Source organism: Schistocerca americana, chromosome 3 (genome assembly GCF_021461395.2).
Source record: "Schistocerca americana isolate TAMUIC-IGC-003095 chromosome 3, iqSchAmer2.1, whole genome shotgun sequence".
In the NCBI taxonomy this organism is placed as follows: domain Eukaryota; kingdom Metazoa; phylum Arthropoda; class Insecta; order Orthoptera; family Acrididae; genus Schistocerca; species Schistocerca americana.
This window is the reverse complement of record NC_060121.1, coordinates 906,574,636-906,595,103: the sequence shown is the minus strand read 5'-3', so window position 1 is coordinate 906,595,103 and position 20,468 is coordinate 906,574,636. Positions and strand designations below refer to the sequence as shown.

The window sequence follows — 20,468 nt, the reverse complement described above, 5'->3', positions numbered from 1 at the left end:
GGGACAGCTGTCAACAGATAAACATTAAACGGTTAAACTGTGGCCACCACGAGAGAAATTTACTCCAGGGAGAGAAAATGTGAAATATTTACCTTTGGTGGGTTCTCAAAATGTTTTCCTTCCCTCACTGCATATTAAAGTAGGACTTACGAAGAATTTTGTCAAGGGAATGGACACAAATGCTAATGGTTTTATGTATCTACGTGAAGTGTTCCCTGAATTAAGTGACGCCAAATTGAAAGAGGGGCCTTTTATTGGCCCACAAATTAGGAAGTTAATGCATGTTAAGAACATCGAAGAAAAATAAGTCAGTTAGAATGTGCAGCCTGGCGTTCTTTTAAGGATGTGGTTGGGGGTTTCGTAGGGAATACAAGGGTAGAAAAAAACAGTGACATATTAATGGGAACTCTTTTAGAGAACTATAGAAATCTTGTATGCAGAATGTCACAAAAAATGCACTTCCTTCATTCGCATTTAGATTTCTTCCCCACAAAATTGGTTAGTGACGAACACGGAGAAAGGTTCCATCAGGACATTTTGCGAATGAAAAGCCGCTAGAAAGGTAGATGGAAACCTTCAATGTTAAGTGACTACTGTTGGCGTTTGAAGCGTCAAGGATATATATCCCACAGAAGGAAGTTCTCATCAAAAAGACTCAACCCTCCACCACCAACATCATAATCGAGCAAATGATTGTTACAATGTTTCTTAAAAAATGTACATTAGGTCCGTGCCACCAGAGTAAGATAGTTTTATGGCATTAAGTATGTTATACAGTGTCTAAATTTAGTGTAGACCACCCTAGTCTCTGTTTTTAGATATAGGCATTTAAAAGCCACCGTAACCAAAAATTGAAGGGTGATGGCGAAACTGTAATTGAATTTTCAGATTCAGCAAGTCCAAATTAGTTAGGTCCACCCTGTTTTATCTCAGTACCTGTAAAAAGTTTTTTTTGTATAGTATATTTTTCAACATTAATAGAACATACGATACTATCCCAGATAACAGGACTGTGTACTTTTGAGCCAATATAATTTAAAGCAATTTGCGATCATTAGACTACCAAAATAGTCTTTTGTAAATCCATGTCGTCGGAGTGATATAAAACCAAAGATAAGCTTCTGACTCTAAGCATTTCTCAATATTAAATAACTTATCATATGTATCTAACGAGTTGATTAAAATTTTATAATATTGTTCTTGGATATTTAAGGTGATGTGCAACATTCAATGAATATTAGTTTTTTTTTTCACAGGAGAATTTCGGATGGTTTATTTTCCCTAATGGTATGAAAATCTAAACAACTAATGGGTCTTGATTGCTTCCACAAAAAGAAATTCGATTCGAGAGTGGCCAAGAAGAGACAGAGTAGATTCTGAGACAAAGATGACATTGAATATAGAAATATTTATATCATTGTAAGACCATAATCGCCGTAGAACTTGTAGTATAGCTTCAAAATTCTTGTTCTGGTTGACAATCGTCGAGCGTCCGCGTATTGTATCTGTCGACCTGACAAATACGTGCTGTGTGTTTTATACCCCACAACGTACAAGTAAAACGTGAAACTAATAAAACACTTCATAGTTTATGTTAAACAGAAATATTACTATTAAATTCATTAGAGCAAATATGTAGAGTGCCAAAAGTGTTGTATGCAGCAATGTGCTGTTTGATGATGTGCAGCTTCTCGTAAGATACGTTGTTTAATCTCCGTACTTGGGACAGGAGAGCATATTCATTTTTACTAACAATATAGGAAGTAACTATGGCTGTGTCGACCATAAAGGACTACATGTGTGGCAAGTATTATTACACTCCAGCAGCACTTCTGCTCGAGCTCTTTCGACGATTGTTGTCGTGGCTGACACGCTCTCTGTTCAATGTTTGAACTACTCCCTGTAGCGTATCCAGTATAAATATTCGTAGGAAAGTTGCTACGATCTTGAACAACTGTTGAGTGGCACATGATATGAAACTGTATGACGAAAAAGAATTCATAAAAATCGCAAGTCTAGTTCTATCACAGCGCCTCAGTTCTTAATGAGTCGGCGAGTGCTAAAAATTCGAGTGTTAGATACTACAAATCATCTTGCTGTCACACTCTGTGAGCGTAATGAACATGGAAGAGAGGGTGTTACGTTCTGTATTACTACACATTCCAGGTAACAAACTGTTACACTATTGCAACTCTTATGTAGCCGGAGACATGGATGACTGGGAATGAAGGATGACACGAATGATCACTTCTACTTCTTCTTAACATTGTTACAGATGGATTTAGTCTGTGGTAGTGAGGTAACATTGATCTCTTTCATAACCGTTTCTTGAGTCGGCCTGAGGTTATATGAGAAAACCACGTTACGGGTAAACCTAGGTAACATGATGAGGACTGTTTTCGTTTCTTCTGAATACAATCACAGTGTCTTCAGTAGCGCCATCTTCTTTTATCGAATGCGATGGATGCGTAAAAGCACAGTGAGCTACTACAGAAATGGCAATCAAAGACTTGTGTCACTTTTTCTACACCGAGGGATAGCGATATGCACGTGGGGTAGCGGTATGCACATACACAGATGGCAGTAGTATGGCGTACACAAATTACAAAACGTTAGTGCAGTAGCGGAGCAGTCTTTTTGTACTTAGCTCATTCGTGTGAAAGTGTTTCCGACGCGATTGTGGCACGGCGGGAATTGACAGACTTTGAATGCGGAATGGTAGTTGGATCAAGTCGCATGGGGCACTTCTTTTCGGAAATCGTTAGGGGTGTCAATATTCCGATATCCACAGTGTCAACAGTGTGTCGAGAATACCACGTTTCATGCACTACCTCTCACGACAGACAACATAGTGACCGACGGCCTTCACTTCACGACCGTGAGCAGCGGCGTTTGCTTAGAGTTGTCAGTGCTAGCAGACAAGCAACACTGTGTGAAATAGCAGCAGAAATCAATGTGGGTCGTACAACGAAAGTATCCGTTGGGGTAGTGCAGTGCAATTTGGCGTTAATAGGCTATGGCAGCAGCAGGGGACATCGCCTGCAACACCTCTCCTGGGCTCGTGGCCGCATCAGTCAGAACCTAGACGACTGAAAGGACGTAGCTCTTCAGATGAGTCCCGATTTCAGTTGGTAAGAGTTGATGGTAGAGTTCGAGTGTGGCGCATACACCACGAAGCCATGGACGCAAGTTGTCAACAACGCTCTGTGCATGCTGGCACAGTGATATTATGTGCTCCATAATGGTGTGGGCCACTGCTTTCCAGGCGGGAAGGAGCGCCGGTCCCCGGCACGAATCGGCCCGGCGGATTTGTGTAGAGCTCTGGTGAGCCGGCCAGTCTGTGGATGGTTTTTAGGCGGTTTTCCACCTGCCTCGGCGAATGCGGGGTGGTTCCCCTTATTCCGCCTCAGTTACACTATATCGGCGATTGCTGCGCAAAGAAGTTCTCCACGCACGCGTACACCACCCTTACTCTACCACGGAAACATAGGGGTTACACTCGTCTGGTGTGAGACGTTCCCTGGGGGGTCCACCGGGGGCCGAACTGGTTATGTTCGGCTACGTAGAAACAATTTGCAGTCATTCGTGGACATTATGTTTCCGAAAAAAATTGGACATTTTGTGGAGGACGGTGCACAATGTCATCGGGCCACAATTGTTCGCGATTGGTGTGAAGGACATTCTGGACAGTTCGAGCGAATGATTTGGCTACCAAGGTCACCTGACATGAATCCCATCGAACATTCTGAGATATGCTCGAGCGACCAGTTCGTGCACAGAATCCTGCACTAACAACACTCTCGCTACTATGCACTCCTATAGAGGCAGAATGGTTCAGTGTTTCTGCAGGGGACTTACGACTTGATGAGCCCATGTCACGTCGCGTTGCTGCACTACGCTTGGAAAACGGGGGTTCGACTGAACACTTGGAGGTAAGTCATGGCTTTTATCACCTCGTGTAAATTCCTTGAGGAAAAGTAGATGACACGGAAGAGTTTGACCAATGAAATTACTTGAGTCGAAAAAGCGTATTTTAAATGCCTTCAACACAAATGCGTCCATTATTTATCACAAAAGTCACCTAACGGGTAGGATGGTGAGTGTATGACGTCCCGTTGATGTCATCAGAGCCGGAGCGCAAAGTAGGGTTGGGGAAAGATGGGGAAGGAAAATTTTCCGGTATTTGCAATTAATGAGTTCGGGAAACAACAGGAAACCAATGTAGACAAAAAAATTACAGGGTTCCTTATCAATTCATTTAAATATTGAAAGATTACTGTTACTGACATTACCGATGAATGTAAGATATTCAATTATTATTTCTTATCTGTTGTGGGTAAACTGAAACAAAACTTCTTACACCACAATTACACAGTTACTTAAAAAATATCTTCTATTGAACAAAAATAGTAAGAAAGGCAATTAATGGGTATGTTATTCATGATGACTTTAATGGCAATTCATCAGATGCCATATAGGATAGCGAAGTTTTGAGAACCCCACAACGACACCGTCGTTATTTGCGGGAGACGTGTTATTTTCCTACCCAGCCTCTAAAAACCGCAAAATGTTTCTTAATGTAAGTAACACCAATGTACTCCTTCTTCTGAAAACCATTTTTCGGTCAACTTCCATCCTCATCAATTCTTCGTCGGCTCAGTTTCTATTTTATTTGTCTAATTACTACTCAGTATTCTTTTACAACATCATATTCTCTCGACTTTTCTTTGCATTCTGCATTCTTCCCAGAAATAGGGAACATTTCTTCAAATGTAGGCCACAGTTTCAAAACAGAAGTCTTTTTAAATGTTTGTTTGACAGCCTAAACTATTTACTTAATCCACAAACATGCTGAGGTTCCTCGACTGGCCATCGTTTTACGTAAATGATGACGAAAACATGACGGCTTTCTTAGACTGAACGAATTGACATAATAGTTCAGTGTAAGTGCTCGCTCCGGCGAGGTATTGGGCAACTCCTTAGTAGGTCTACGATTTAAACTGGCACGTAGGCATTGTTTCGCTTTCGCTTTACCATTCGGCCAGCAAGCGTTAGTGCACCAGCCAGACTCTAGTGCGTCGGCCCGTTTGGCACGGCGTGGGTGAAAGCTGCCGCCGGCCGTAAACACTGCGCCGCGGTGGATCCGGGCGTCTAGGTTTACGTGGCCGTAACTCCTTCCGTGCTAATGGTATGCAGCGAGCGCACCTAAACAAACGGTCAGTGAAGCACGTGACGTCACCCACTGCTGGTCTCCTGGAAATCGCGGCGCTGCTCTCTGGCTGCTGCCAACGTCCTGTAACTTGGCTACCGTGGTGAATGCTACACTGACATAGTTTATCGTGTTCTTCACACATTAATAAAGGAGTTTTATGGACTGTTAGGACTGTTATGTGACGTGCTCGTTTCAAAAACTCTACATTGTGCATTGCACCTTATTAGTTAACAAGACAAATACTTGATATACATTTTTATTTATTCATTAGATGAACGTAGATATACCCTTATAATCGTATTATAGCTGCAGACGATATCTTATACAGTGTGAATATAATTAAAGTTAAACTTTCAAATCGCTATAGAAATAACACCAGTGGTCAGAATGACGTCAGATTGAAATGCAGCATTATCGGAGAAGGGGGAAAACGAACGACAGAAGAAAAAAATAGTGTGAAAACTGATCTATTGACAGCGCTGTATGTGTCACAATACATAAATGAGGACACCTGACATGCGCACGACCCATTGAAGTTGGTATAAACACGCCGGGTACACGGATTTTCCTCCTTTCGCGTCTGTGACGTTCGCAACGACTGACTCAATGCAGGATCGCGCTCTGCTTGTAAAGCTGTTCTGGAAGAACGATGACTGTGCACACGTCGCTCTGCGGAAGTTCCGGACACTGTGAAACGTCCCCTTAGAAAAATTATACATCACTGTCCTTAAACTGACACACAATATTTTTAGCGCAACGCAATCTGACTTTCAAAAATCCCTACAAAAGAATGGCCCTGACTAACATTAACCTATACTTTTCACAAATCACTTACCTCACAAAAATCTTCGTTACTCGAACTACTGCAATTCAGCGAGCGCCACTACTGCCAGCTAAATAAAAGATTCAAACTACGGAAGGCACTAACTACTGATAGGCATAGTTAGCAAATGAAAGATTTTAATAGAGAACAAACAATGCATTTACCTTAATAGTGTTGAAAAATCATAATATACATAGCAGTTCATGACGTCCAGCCTTACAAATTTCAAAACTCCGCCATTTCTCTCCCCACATCCACCACTGCTGGCGGCTCACCTCCAACTGCGCAACGCTATACGCTGTTAACATCCAGCTGCCCAGCACTACAATAACGAACATTACAACAATACAACAATGCCACCCAGCCACAGACTGCACACAGCACAGCCAATGATTTTCATACAGAGCGCTACGTGGCGTTACCAATATAAAAACCTAAACAGCCTACTTACAACTGAAGGGTTTGAGAAAAGACGTTGGGTCTGGAGAAAATGATTTGGAAATTCGAAAAGACGGGTTCTTTTGGTGTTTTATTTATTTATTTATTTATTTATTGTTCCGTGGGACCACATTAAGGAGAAGTCTCCATGGTCATGGAACGAGTCAATACATGAAATTACAACACGATTGTAGAAACAGATAAAATGAAATATAAGAAACATATTCAGGTGACACGTCGTTAGTTTAAATAAAGAAAATCAAGAATGTAACACCGCAATTTGCTTAATTTTTTAGCTCTTCCAGGAGCTCCTCGACAGAATAGAAAGAGTGAGCCATGAGGAAACTCTTCAGTTTAGACTTAAAAGCGTTTGGGCTACTGCTAAGATTTTTGAGTTCTTGTGGTAGCTTATTGAAAATGGATGCAGCAGAATACTGCACTCCTTTCTGCACAAGAGTCAAGGAAGTGCATTCCACATGCAGATTTCATTTCTGCCTAGTATTAACTGAGTGAAAGCTGCTAACTCTTGGGAATAAGCTAATATTGCTAACAGCAAACGACATTAAAGAAATATATACTGTGAGGGCAATGTCAGAAATCCCAGACTATTGAATAGGGGTCGACAAGAGGTTCTCGAACTTACACCACACATAGCTCGAACAGCCCGTTTTTGAGCCAAAAATACCCTTTTTGAATCAGAATAATTACCCCAAAAAATAATACCATATGACATAAGCGTATGAAAATATGCGGAGTAGACTACTTTTCGTGTTGAAATGTCACTTATTTCAGATACTGTTCTAATGGTAAATAAAGCGGCATTTAGTTTCTGAACAAGATCCTGAACATGGGCTTTCCACAACAGCTTACTATCTATCCGTACGCCTAGGAACTTGAACTGTTCCGTCTCGCTTATAACATGCCCATTCTGTCTGATTAAAATATCAGTTCTTGTTGAATTGTGGGTTAGAAACTGTATAAACTGAGTCTTACTGTGATTTAGCATCAAATTATTTTCTACAAGCCACGAACTTATTTCATGAACTACATTATTTGATAATGTTTCAATATTACACACAAGATCCTTCACTACCAAGCTGGTGTCATCAGCAAACAGAAATATTTTTGAATCACCTGTAATACTGGAAGGCATATCATTTATAAAAATAAGAAACAGCAGTGGCCCCAGCACCGATCCTTGGGGAACGCCCCATTTAACAGTGCCCCATTGGGACTGAACATCATTACCACTCTCAATATTGCGGAGAATTACCTTCTACTTTCTGTTCTTAAAGTAAGAGGCGAACCAATTGTAAGCTACTCCCCTTACTCCATAATGTTCCAACTTCTGCAGTAATATTTTGTGGTCAACACAGTCAAAAGCCTTCGTTAAATCAAAGAAAACACCTAACATTCGCAACCTTTTATTTAATCCGTCCAAAACCTCACAGAGAAAAGAGACTGTAGCATTTTCAGTTGTTAAGCCATTTCTAAAACCAAACTGTACATTTGACAGCAAATTACGTGAATTTAAATGCTGCAGTAACCTTGTATATACAACCCTCTCGATAACTTTAGCAAACACCGATGGCATAGAAATAGGTCTATAATTATCAACATTATCCCTGTCTCCCTTTTTATAATGTGGCTTCACTACCGAGTACTTTAATCGGTCAGGAAACCGACCACTCCTAAAGGAAAAGTTACAGATATGGCTAAGTACTGGGCTAACATACATGGAACAATACTTCAGTATTCTGCTAGATACCCCGTCATATCCATGAGAGTTCTTGGTCTTCAGTGATTTAATTATTAACTCAATCTCACTCTTGTCAGTATCATGGAGGAGCATTTCAGGTAACAGTCTCGGGACACTTTTTTCTACGAGCGCTATATGATTCCCTGTTGGGACTAGGTTTCTATTTAGTTCACCTGCTATATTCAGAAAGTGATTATTAAGTACTGTACATATATGTGACTTATCAGTAACACGGACATTCCCACTACGCACTGATTCTTTATCCTCGACCTGTCTCTGCAGACCAGCCACTTCCTTTACGACTGACCATATGGTTTTAATTTTATCGTGAGACTTAGCTATTCTATCTGCATACCACATACTTTTTGTCTTCCTAATAACTTTTTAAGCACCTTACAATACTGTTTGCAATGGGCTACTGCAATTAGATTTTGACTGTTTCTAACGTTTTGATATAATTGCCACTTCGTTCTACAGGATATTCTTATACCTTTAGTCAGCCACCCAGGCTGCCTGTTCGAGCTAGTACCCTGTTTTGAACGTTATAATGGAAAGAAACTTTCAAAGAGCACGAGAAAAGTCTTGAGGAAAGCATTACATTTATCGTCTACTGTATCAGCACTATAAACATCTTGCCACTCTTGTTCCTTGATAAGGTTTACAAAAGTCTCTACAGCAACTGGATCAGCTTTCCTAAAAAGTTGATAACTATATTTAACCTGCGTTGGAGCACAAAAATCTGTTAGACTTAAAATTTGTGCATCATGGTCTGAAAGGCCATTCACCATTTTGCTAACAGAATGCCCTTCTAGTAATGACGATGAACAAAAATATTGTCTATGGTTGTTCTACTGTTCCCTTGCACTCTCGTTGGGAAGAATACGGTTTGCATAAGATTATATGAATGAAGGAGGTCTACCAGCATCCTTTTCCTTGTACAATCACTTATACAATTTATATTGAAGTCACCAAATATAACTAACTTTTTGTATTTCCTATAAAGTGAACCAAGAACCTCCTCTAGCTTTAGCAAAAATGTTGTGAAATCGGAGTCTGGGGATCTATAAATAACAACAGTAAGAAATTTAGCTCCACTAAATTTAACCACACCTGTACAACAATCAAACACCATTTCAGTGCAGTACTTTGAAACATCAATTGACTCAAATGGGATACCGTTTTTCACATACATGGCTACTCCCCGACACCGCAAAGAGCTCCTAGAAAAGCTGCCAGCCAACCTGTATCCTGGTAAAGGAACCCTCTGAATTATTTCCTTATTTAAGAAGTGTTCAGATATACCAATAATTTCAGAGTCAACATCTATTAGTAGTTCACTAACTTTATCTCTAATGCCTTGTATGTTTTGATGAAATATACTAAATCCCTCATTAATCGGATACCTAAGCTTTGTCGAAAGTGGTTTCATTGTTAGAGAGACTTTTCTTAAGCAGGAATACCTGTCAGCTGACTTCAATCTAAAAAAGGTACAGCTCTAACACCCACAACTACCGGAATTTTCCCATGAGTGATCCCACCACCCCCACCTATGCTGTCACCTATAAGCTTTGCCAACCTCCCCTTTCCATACCTGTTGAGGTGCAGGCCATGTCTAGTGATAACCTGTCCTGCTGATAGACTCCACCGACACCACTGAAATGTGACTCATGCCTTCTGTCATTAGCGCACCCCCAAGTCTCATGTTATTACGCCTGACGGCTGTATTAAGATGAGGCCGATCGTGACGCTGAAACAGTTCCACGAAATGCACATTCGTGTTGCCAGTCTGAGTGGCTATCTTTTCCAGGTCACCATCTATGTCATACTCCCCATCCCTATCAATACTATTACCAGCCCCACCCACAATCACTACCTGATCCTCTTTTGTAAAATCCCTACATAACCCCCCTATGTTAAAAGTCACCTGAACCAATCCTGCATTAGGCTTCACAATGCTGGTGACCTGGTACTCACTCCCCAAAACTTCCTGCAACTGCTGGTCTACACCTCTACCATGAGAACTACCGAACAGCAGAACCTTCTTCTTTCTCTTAGACTTTGCAACTGTCCTAGCCACCGTAACTGCTGAGGTCTGCTGCATACTTCCTACATCTACAGCTACTAGAGATTCCTCTCCACTAGACTCTGTCAGTTGGTCAAATCTATTACAAACACCAATAGTAAGTGCAACCTGGTACACGTAGGAAGCGAACTGATTCCACGTCAGTGGATGCAATGGCCACAGCAATGCAGGAGGAGACGAGCGGTGGTGTGCAAACGTGTAGTGCACGGAGAATTGCCCGAAAATTGGACATATCCGTGAGCACGGTGAGAAAAATCCTACGAAACATCCTTCTTTGCTATCCATTCAAAATTACCCATGAGTTTACCTGAGAGCCCGCGGCCCACCGAACGTTGGCTGGGATGAGGAAGCACGCTTTTGACGTTTGAGCTAAGTACAGCTATTGACATGGTACACACGTACCTTTTTTTTTTACAGTTTACGTGAGTCTTTTGCCCTTTTGGGCGTTCTGTATTAATGTTGGACCATGCCTCTTTAGGCAGTTTGTAGTCTTAGTGTGTTTCGAAGAAGGCGTGGTTATCCGCACCGAAACCTAGGTCAACATCCAGTTTCTATTTGCAATAGAGGCGGATTCTTTATAATCATTACAACAATCTTTCATGGTTCTTAATCCGTTAATAATAATTAAATAATTAAATGTGCAAATTTGCACAAATTTCCATCACCTTACGTTCCTTTCTCCCCGCCCATGTTCTCCTGCTATTTTTTCTTCTGTTTCTGTACCTTCCATCGAATTCCATCACCCATTACAATTACAGTTCTGTCTCCTTTAGTTACCTGCGGAGGTAGTTGGGACATAAACTTGTACTAATGTGATGGCCTCGTGTCTATATTATGAAAAACAGGTCACTAAGCTGTTCACAGTAGTTGGAGCTAACGGGCATTCAGTGCCGAGGTTATAAGTGCCATTTTCTTATAAATTATTAGACCTATACCTGCATTCTTCGTACTTTATTTTGTATTTACGGCCCTGTACTGACCAGACCAGAAGTCGCGTTCTTACTGTCCATTTCGCCTTTTAAATTCTCTAAAGTATCTATGCGGGATCTACAGGTCTACTTTGCGATCCGCAGAACGTCAGTGGGTGACGAAATACTCCTGAGTAGTCCTTGCCCAGTGATAGGAATGAAGGTCTATTTGACCTCCGGAATATTTTACCCAAGAGTATGTTATTGCCATTTAACCATAAAGAAGACAAGTTGCACTCAGGAAACCGACGGCCGTAGTTACCCTTGCTTTTAGGGGTTCGCAGTACCAACGCATCAAGGCAATATTGGCTAACGTTACAAGGCCAGATTATTAAATCACCATTACTGTTGCCAGTAGTAGGTGCTGAAAAGACTGCTGCGACTCTTAAGGGACACCTGGCTAATGTGTTCTCTTCACAGTTATCTAAATGGTTCAAATGGCTCTGAGCACTATGGGACTCAACTTCTGAGGTCATTAGTCCCCTAGAACTTAGAACTAGTTAAACCTAACTAACCTAAGGACATCACAAACACCCATGCCCGAGGCAGGATTCGAACCTGCGACCGTAGCGGTCTTGCGGTTCCAGACTGCAGCGCCTTTAACTGCACGGCCACTTCGGACGCCACAGTTATCTCTCCACTGTAGTACAGCCATCAGTATTGCTAAGGAACAGAAGCCACCTCACCTCAGCAAGGACCGTGGTTCACGAGTAAAACACAGTATTGTGAGATCGGGTTGATCTATCTGAAAACACTTGGTATTTTGGTCTGAAGTTGAGCAGAGCAGATGGACGGATGAAGTGCATTCACCACTTTTGCTTTGCAGATGGTTATTAATGAAGGATAAACGTGACATAATTAGTTAAACTGCTCTTCAGCAGTGACTTTCTCAGCGTGTTATACCTGAACTGGAAAGCAGAGACGCAAATGACTCACATAAAAAGTAATGTTTTTTTTTCATTTCTTATAGGCTAGCTGACAAAAAATGACTGTGGGTATATGTTACTTTAATGAACTTAAAATCTTCTGGGTTATTAGGCCGCGTCATATTTCTACTAAAATGGTTGACGTTTCGACCACTCTGCTGGGATCTTCCTCAGGATCTTATGGTGTCCACTACTGCTAGAACACGCGACCTAATAACCTAGACGATTTTAACTTCAGTGACAACGGCCACGAAAGCCTGCAGAATTACATACTTTAATGAAGATTGTGAAGTTCGTAACGAGAGACTAAACCGTGCCATTGAGCTAAAAGTGGTGCATTCACGGCGGGACTTTCAACAGGAAGTCGGCACCGGATTAATCTGAAGCATATTCCCTACGTTGACTGAAATGCATCAGCCCAGACGCGTCATGGACACACAGCGTGCATACTGCATTAATCACTGCAGAATTTGGCGCGCCGGTGGCCAAAAGCCTCCGAGTCCTTGTCTGCCGCCACCACTTTTTCTCACTCTTGTGTAAAGGCCTCGCCTGGAACGCCGAGGTCAGTCTGAAAATTACCCAGCGGTGCAGAGACAATTTCTCTTCAAGTACGACTGGAATTTAAACGCGTTCCATTTAATTTATTTTCAGTGAATTCCTTAGCTGGAGGTTTCACAGAGATTCCCACAACTTCTTCATGCAACTGGTTGGCTCATTTGCCACAAATGTACCCAAGTTTCTTCAATTAAATGTACATGTATCCTGAAGTCAAACACTCGAAACAGTTCAGTGCCTCTCCTACTTGTGCACGTACAGATATGTTGTTTAAGCAAGTCGTTTAAGGCAGAAGCTGTGAATATTCCTTTGGCAAGTATACCCTTAACCTCATTCCCCAACCTTTCTTCCCCATCCTCTTTCAATTTGACCATGTATTTCATTTGTAAAGACCATGTCGTCGACGGAATGTTAAAGCGTATTTCAGCATTTCGTTTGATTATACGACTTATTTGATATCATGTAATTGTTATGAGATTAGTCAGTCTGTCCAACTTTAATTTTACTTCTTCTTCGATTTATACACTTGAAGCGTCTGCTTTTTAGCTGTTGCGATATACATCTTTCCCTCGGTCTTCCTTGACTATTCATTCAAAACTGGTTCAAATGGCTCTGAGCACTATGGGACTTAACTTCTGCGGTCATCAGTCCCCTAGAACTTAGAACTACTTAAACCTAACTAACCTAAGGACATCATACACAACCATGCCCGAGGCAGGATTCGAACCTGCGACCGTAGCGGTAGCGCGGTTCCAGACTGTAGCGCCTAGAACCGCTCTGCCACTCCGCCCGGCGACTATAAATTCCCTTACATTTGTACTTTGATAATACTTGGCTACTAATCAACACCCAAACTTTCAACTTCATTGTCCTGACTACTCAGATATTCGCACTTACTGCTTTCAGACTACTTCTCGATCTTTCACTCTCGAATAGCACGTGGTAAAAATGAACACCCAAATCTTTCCGCACAAGTTCTGATTTCTCTTAATCTTTTACAATGATAATTTCTGCCTTTGAAGTTGGGAATCAGCAACATATTTCCGCATTCGCAGGTAAAAGATGGTAACCGAAATTTCGTAAAATGATATCGCCATAACGACAAACGCCTTCGTTTTATGATCGCCACGTCAATCTGCTCAGCATATTAGCGACACTCTCCCCCCTTTCGCGAAAATACGAGGATTGGAGCTTTAATAGCGGCAACTATTTATTTACAGCTCGTACAAAATAGACACGTGTTTCAAAGTTTTCCTGACCCTCAAATTAGTCACCAGAATTGTGCATAACCCCTTGCCAGCGATGTGGATGTCGTAGGCTCGAACTGTCAACCCAACTGTCACTGCTGAGAGTATTCTACGACTTCCACATCGCTGGCAACGGGTTATACACAATGCTGGTGACTACTGTGAAAGCCAGTAAGACTTCGAAACACGTTTCTATTTTGTACGAGCTATAAATAAATAGTTTCCACTATTAATGTTCCAACCCTAGTACAAAACAAGCCGCCATTCTATAAACACTTTTAATGTCCTTCATTCCTACCTGCTATTCATGCCGTACCGCACAGCAGAACACCAGAAGAAGACGGACAAACGTACTGTTGCCAGTCTCTTTAGTAGTTTTTTTTGGTACTTTCTATGTGTTCTGCCGGCCGAAGTGGCCGTGCGGTTAAAGGCGCTGCAGTCTGGATCCGCAAGACCACTACGGTCGCAGGTTCGAATCCTGCCTCGGGCATGGATGTTTGTGATGTCCTTAGGTTAGTTAGGTTTAACTAGTTCTAAGTTCTAGGGGACTAATGACCTCAGCAGTTGAGTCCCATAGTGCTCAGAGCCATCTATGTGTTCTGCCAAAAAGCTCAGACTTTGGTTCGCCTTCCTCAGAAAGTTTTCTATGTGCTGGTTCTAATTTAAGTTACTCGTAATATTGATCCCTAGGTAATCTGTTTAATTGATAGCTTTCAAATCTGTGTGATTTGTCGTGTAGCGGAATTTATTTTTTACTCATCTAGAAGACTTCAAACTACTCAAATTTTAGAGTCAATTGCGAGCTATCGCACTTGTCTAAATCATTTTGCAATTCTTTCTGATCTTCTGACGAGTTTATTAGACGGTAAAAGACTGCACAATCTGCAAACAATCTAAGTCATCCGCCCAGATTGTCTCCTACATAAAAGAAAAGATTAGGAACAGACTACAAACATGAGAAGGTCTATAACATTTCTATGGGAACCTCAGATATGACTTCTATGTGAACCAATACTTTTATTATATTCATTCTACTTTGTCATATGTTCATGGATTTTGCCACCTAATTTATAGATGTTTAGTACATACCTAATCCTGAGTAATGCAACGCACACCGTTATTGCACTGAGAAAGCTCATATCTATGTTCTGAATACAACTCTCTCTTTGTTTATATGCGACTCATAGATCTTACAACAGTAAAATTATGAGAAGAAAAATATTTATAGTTTAACATAGAGCATTTTGAATCACTATTACCATCTATGTCTGGGCGATAAACTGTATTAAACTCGCTCATAGCAAACATTTGCTACGTTAACGATGGATCAATCTATCTGCTTGGAGATAAAAGAAGAGATTCATTTTAGGTAATTAAATTTTTCTTGCAGCAGACACTGAAAAAAGGAAAGAAATGTTCACCTATGCGCTGTATGATTTCTCATAACACTGAATGTCGTCAGTACATAATTTACGCCTGAGCTAAATCTCGCCTGCATAGGAAACCAAGTAGGCATCTAGAATGACCTGATAAAATGTTCTGCTGTACTGTGGCAATTTCCCAGCCAAGGTAATTGCTTTATTCAAATTATTCAGTCTTGTCTCTTGAAAGACACCAGCGCAAAAAAAAAAAAATGTTTGGCCGTGAATTTTCCTGTTTCCGAAGGCCTAAGTAATTGAAATTTCAAGTTTATATTTAGCTTCATGCTCTAGCGACTGGCTGTCGCTCGCCCTTTCTTACTCTATTTTCACACTCAATAATCTGCATGACAGTGGCGCTTATTAACGTAAATGACTTTTAAATTTTCTTGTGGTTCCTTTTTTGCGGTAGGCGAATATGCTGAAACAGTGTTGCTGGACTACGAATTTACGTCTAGTAAAACTGGAGTGAAATATTAAACGTTGCCACTGAATATATGGGCGAGTCGGTAAATATTTGAGTAATTCACTATTTATTTGCTTTTTCACAGCTCTCTCATAAGTGTTACACAAATTCTTATAAAAATGTCGAGCTTCTTGCCAATCTCAATTCCAACGAAGGAGAGAGAGACTGGTTTTTATTACCTCACCTTCGTATATTATCTCCTCTCTTGAAGAGAAGTAGAGATTAGGCTGTAGCAGAGATATAAATGCTCAAGCAATCCACTACACGATTAGTTCACAATACTCTTTCGTCACTACTGAATTTCTTTCTTTCATTTTTTATTTTTTGCAGTGGCAGTATAATTATTCCGGAATACCAGAACACATTAGCCACTGACCTTGTGAGATATGAAGGGCAATTATGGTTAAAGTTCCGGTTTCAAACCGCTGTAGAAAAAGGAACCACTGCTCAGAATGAGGTCAAATTTGAAACGAATATTATTGAAGAAAGTTGTAACGTTATAGAAGCAAAAAAAAAAAAAAAAAAAGAAATGTTAGCACTAGGTGGCGCTGTAAGTGGCATAATATGCAAAACAAAAGACTGTACATGGCTATTTGCAACGCGGTGAAACCTGTACAGAAGTTCCGTACGCACAAGTGTATGAAGAAAGGGTCAAATAGTTCAAATGGCTCTCAGCACTATAGGACAACTTCTGAGGTCATCAGTCCCCTAGAACTTAGAACTACTTAAACCTAACTAACCTAAGGACATCACACACATCCATGCCCGAGACAGGATTCGAACCTGCGACCGTAGCGGTCGCGCGGTTCCAGACTGTAGCGCGTAGAACCGTTTGGCCACCCCGGCCGGCTATGAAGAAAGGCGTTGGTTCGGTGTCAGCCTAGAAAATAATTACTAAACTCGAAAGAATAGGTTCTTTTGAAGTGCAATGAGGCAGAGGGTGGAAAACAATTCATCCGGCGTCAGTAGAAAAAGTGGCTACATCACCACAGGGGGGACGAAAAGTGGTGTGCAAGCATGCAGTGCACATGGAATTGCCAGAACTTTGTTCATTCCTGCGAACACGATGCTATCTATACAAATTTGCCCATGTTCAGTAGTTGCTTCGACTGACAACCCACCAAAACAAACGTTTGTTCTAGAATCCCTCGCTTTCTTCCAAGTGGACAATGAACGCCTATGGACCATGTGCATCTCCAAGGACATATCAATATATTGAAGTGTGGGATATGGACAACTGAAAATCCGCTCTCACATCGACCGGTACCGTTACATTTTGAGAAGGTAACTGTATGATACAAGTTGACAGCATCGTCTATCGTAGGGCCATACCTATTCGGGGATATGGTCTTGCGGGTCTTGTTACCTGTTTCGTCACTGGTAAACGCTGTGAGATTCTTTTGTGCACCAACGTCATTCCAACACTTCAACAGTGTGGGTACGGTCACTTTTAATGCTGCAAAGACATTTTTGGAAATGGCTCTGAGCAGTATGGGACTTGTGAGGTCATCAGTCCCCTAGAACTTAGAACTACTTAAACCTAACTAACCTAAGGACATCACACACATCCATGCCCGAGGCAGGATTCGAACCTGCGACCGTAGCGGTCGCGCGGTTCCAGACTGCAGCGCCTAGAACCGCTCGGCCACTCCGGCCGGCATTTTGAAAATGCTACAGCTATTAGGCACCATTACCTTAAGCCTGGTCCGCATGCTTCGCTGTGTGGTAACGTGCTCGCCTCCCATGCAAGCGGGCCCGAGTTCGATTCCCGGCTGGGTTGGAGATTTTCTCTGCTCGTGGACTGGGTGTTGTGTTGCCCTCATCATCATTTCATCCTCATCCGCGGCGCGCAAGTCGCCCAATGAGGTGTCGAATGAAATAAGACTTGCACTTGGCGGCCGAACTTCCTCGAATAGGGGCCTCCCGGCCAACGATACCATACGGTCTTTTTCATTATCTTAAGCCTGGCCGTCCACGTCACCTGATGTTAATCTGAGTGACTTCTGACTGTGGTGTTGTCTCACAAATGCTGTGTTCAGTGCTCAGATTACAAACGAAACAGAACTAAAGGCGCGCACTGTTCAACGTATTCGGAACGTGATCCCTGAGACACTCCAATCTGTTGTGGAACACGTTGTTTCTCGATTTAATGGTTGGGTAGTGTTTACGGGCGTTCAACGCCGAGGTTATTAGCGTCTCGATTTAACTTATGGCATGAAACGGCGGAAAACGTACTGAACATGTCTTGTGCCAGTCTCAAGACAGTTAAATAGCGGTTTCACTATTTGCTTTTTATGCGGTTTTCGGGCTGAGGACCCTTAAAAACAGATTTAAATCACGATTTTTATGCGATATTTGGCGTCAGAAAAGTAGTAAACCTGCCTTTATGCAGCTTTTGGCCTCAGGACAATTAAAAACCGATTTTCCCATTCGATATGGCACCATCTTGTTATGGTGGATGGAGTTACCTAATTAACAGTGCCACAATTGTTGAATGCCAAACTTGCGCGGTCATGCTCATTGCACACTACAATTGGTTTAATGAACAACTCACACCGTAGCCGTCGTATTGCGACTCATCTATCATTTGTCGGAGGATCCGTTTACGCTATGATGCTTACAGCGACACTTTGTGGTAAAATTTACCTTCATTTTTTTCGATAATATTCCGTTTAAATTAGACGTCGTCCTGAACACTGCTTCTTTTCTTACAGGGTTTTAAATCTGGAACTCTCATTATGAGGGGTGTTCAATAAGTAATGAACAGTCAACAAAATTCTTCTCCGTTTGACGCCGCATTGTCATCTGTAAAAGTCCAACGATTCGGCGACTGTTGCAAGGCGCCTTCCTCAGGGTGTATTGCAACAGTCGCCGAAAGGTCTGAATTTTACAGATGGCAATACGGCCTCAAACCCAGACGAATTTTATTGACTGTGACAACGGCGGCGGAAGCCTACGTTCACAAGTAATGAAAACATTTGTTTTTCCTAAAGCAGTTTGATTTTATTCAGGATTCCTATACACAACATTATTCCCCAGTGTTTTCGCTACAAAACCCTGTCATTAACAATGTCGCTATTCAATGCGACGGCCTTACGCCACCTCATTGGAAAGGCCTGTACGTCCGCATGGTACCATTCTATTGGTCGACGTCGGAGCCAACGCATTGCTGCATCCACTACCCTGCCAAGCACCCACATACGACTCCCCTTGAAGCGTATCCTTCATTAACCAGAACAGATGGAAGGTGCGAGATCTGGGCTGTAGGATGGATGAGGAAGAGGAGGCCAATGACGTTTTCTGAGTTACTCTAGGATGCACAGTCCGCAGCTCGTGGTCTCGATGTCCCATTCTCACTCCCGAGCACGGGGTCCCGGGTTCAATTCCCAGCGGGGTCAGGGATTTTCACCTGCCTCGAGATGACTGGATGTTTGTGTTGTCATCATTTCATCATCATTCATGAAAGAGGCGAGACTGGACTGAGCAGAGATTGGGACTTTGTACAGGTGCTGATAACCGCGCAGTTGAGCTCCCCTCAAACCAAACATCATAGTCTAGGGTGCACAGACATGTGTGAGGCCTTACGTTGTCATAGAGAAAGAGCATTTCGTTTACATTTTTGTGACCACGAATCATTCGAACAGCATAATCCCTTCAGCGTCGCAGGAGAACTCCACCATGATTTTACCAGCTGAGGGTGCGGCTCTGAGCTTTTTCTTCGGAGGAGTGGTGGAGTGGCGCCAGTCCATGGATTGTCTTTCTGTTTCCTGTTCGCAGTGATGTTTCACCGTCTGTGACAATGTGCGACAAGAAAATTGTAACGATCAGCGTAGTAACGCGTAAGGAATTCCGCACGCATGGTCCTTCTTTGCTTGGTGTGGTCTTCTGTTAGGCGGCGAGGGCTCACAGCGGGCAAACACCTTCAAGTGCCTCGAGTGGTGGACAGGTATGTCAGCACTACCAACACAGACGTCCAGTTGTGCAGTGGTGTGTTTGATCGTGATCCGTTGATCACCTCGAGTGAGAGGGTCCGCACGTTCCAACACTCCAGAAGTCACGGCTGTGTACAGCCGGCCGGCACGCGGGTGATCTGACAGGTTTGCGCAATCTTGCGCGACCTCGTTGCGACGATGACAGATGCCTTTCCCAACGACTGATGGCACTTTTATTCACTGACCCAGTTCCGTAGACGTTCTGCGAGCTTCTATCATTATCTGCGATGCTCTGGTTTTCCGCCAAAGAGACTCAACGTCAGGTCTGTGCTTGGAACCTACCTCCATTACAGATGCCATTTTGAAGGCTACGCATGCCACCTATCAGAACTTTGTGAAACTACAGGGACTGGACTGGGCGGGAATATTCCACGATGCCACGATAAATTTCGCAGGGAAAGTTAAAACAGGCTACACAAATCACATTCCCTTGGACAGTAATAAGTTGTATATTAACTATTTATTTCTGATACTTACTTTTTAAAATACTATAGTATATCTACTACTACAAAACTACAATAAAACTCTTAAACAGCTAGCCATCTATTAATACTACTACAGTATAAGTCCTACACAATCTG

The 20,468-nt window shown here is 42.1% G+C and overlaps 1 protein-coding gene across 1 annotated transcript in view; it reads right to left on the bottom strand.

The window, feature by feature from the left end:
- LOC124606498 (cuticle protein 18.7-like) overlaps positions 1-10,704 on the bottom strand; it is a 47,179-nt gene extending 36,475 nt beyond the window's left edge. Inside the window, exon 1 of the mRNA XM_047138481.1 lies at positions 10,623-10,704. Coding sequence (XP_046994437.1) covers positions 10,623-10,704 — 82 coding nt within the window. The remainder of the gene's footprint in view (positions 1-10,622) is intronic.
- Positions 10,705-20,468: the final 9,764 nt, after the last annotated feature.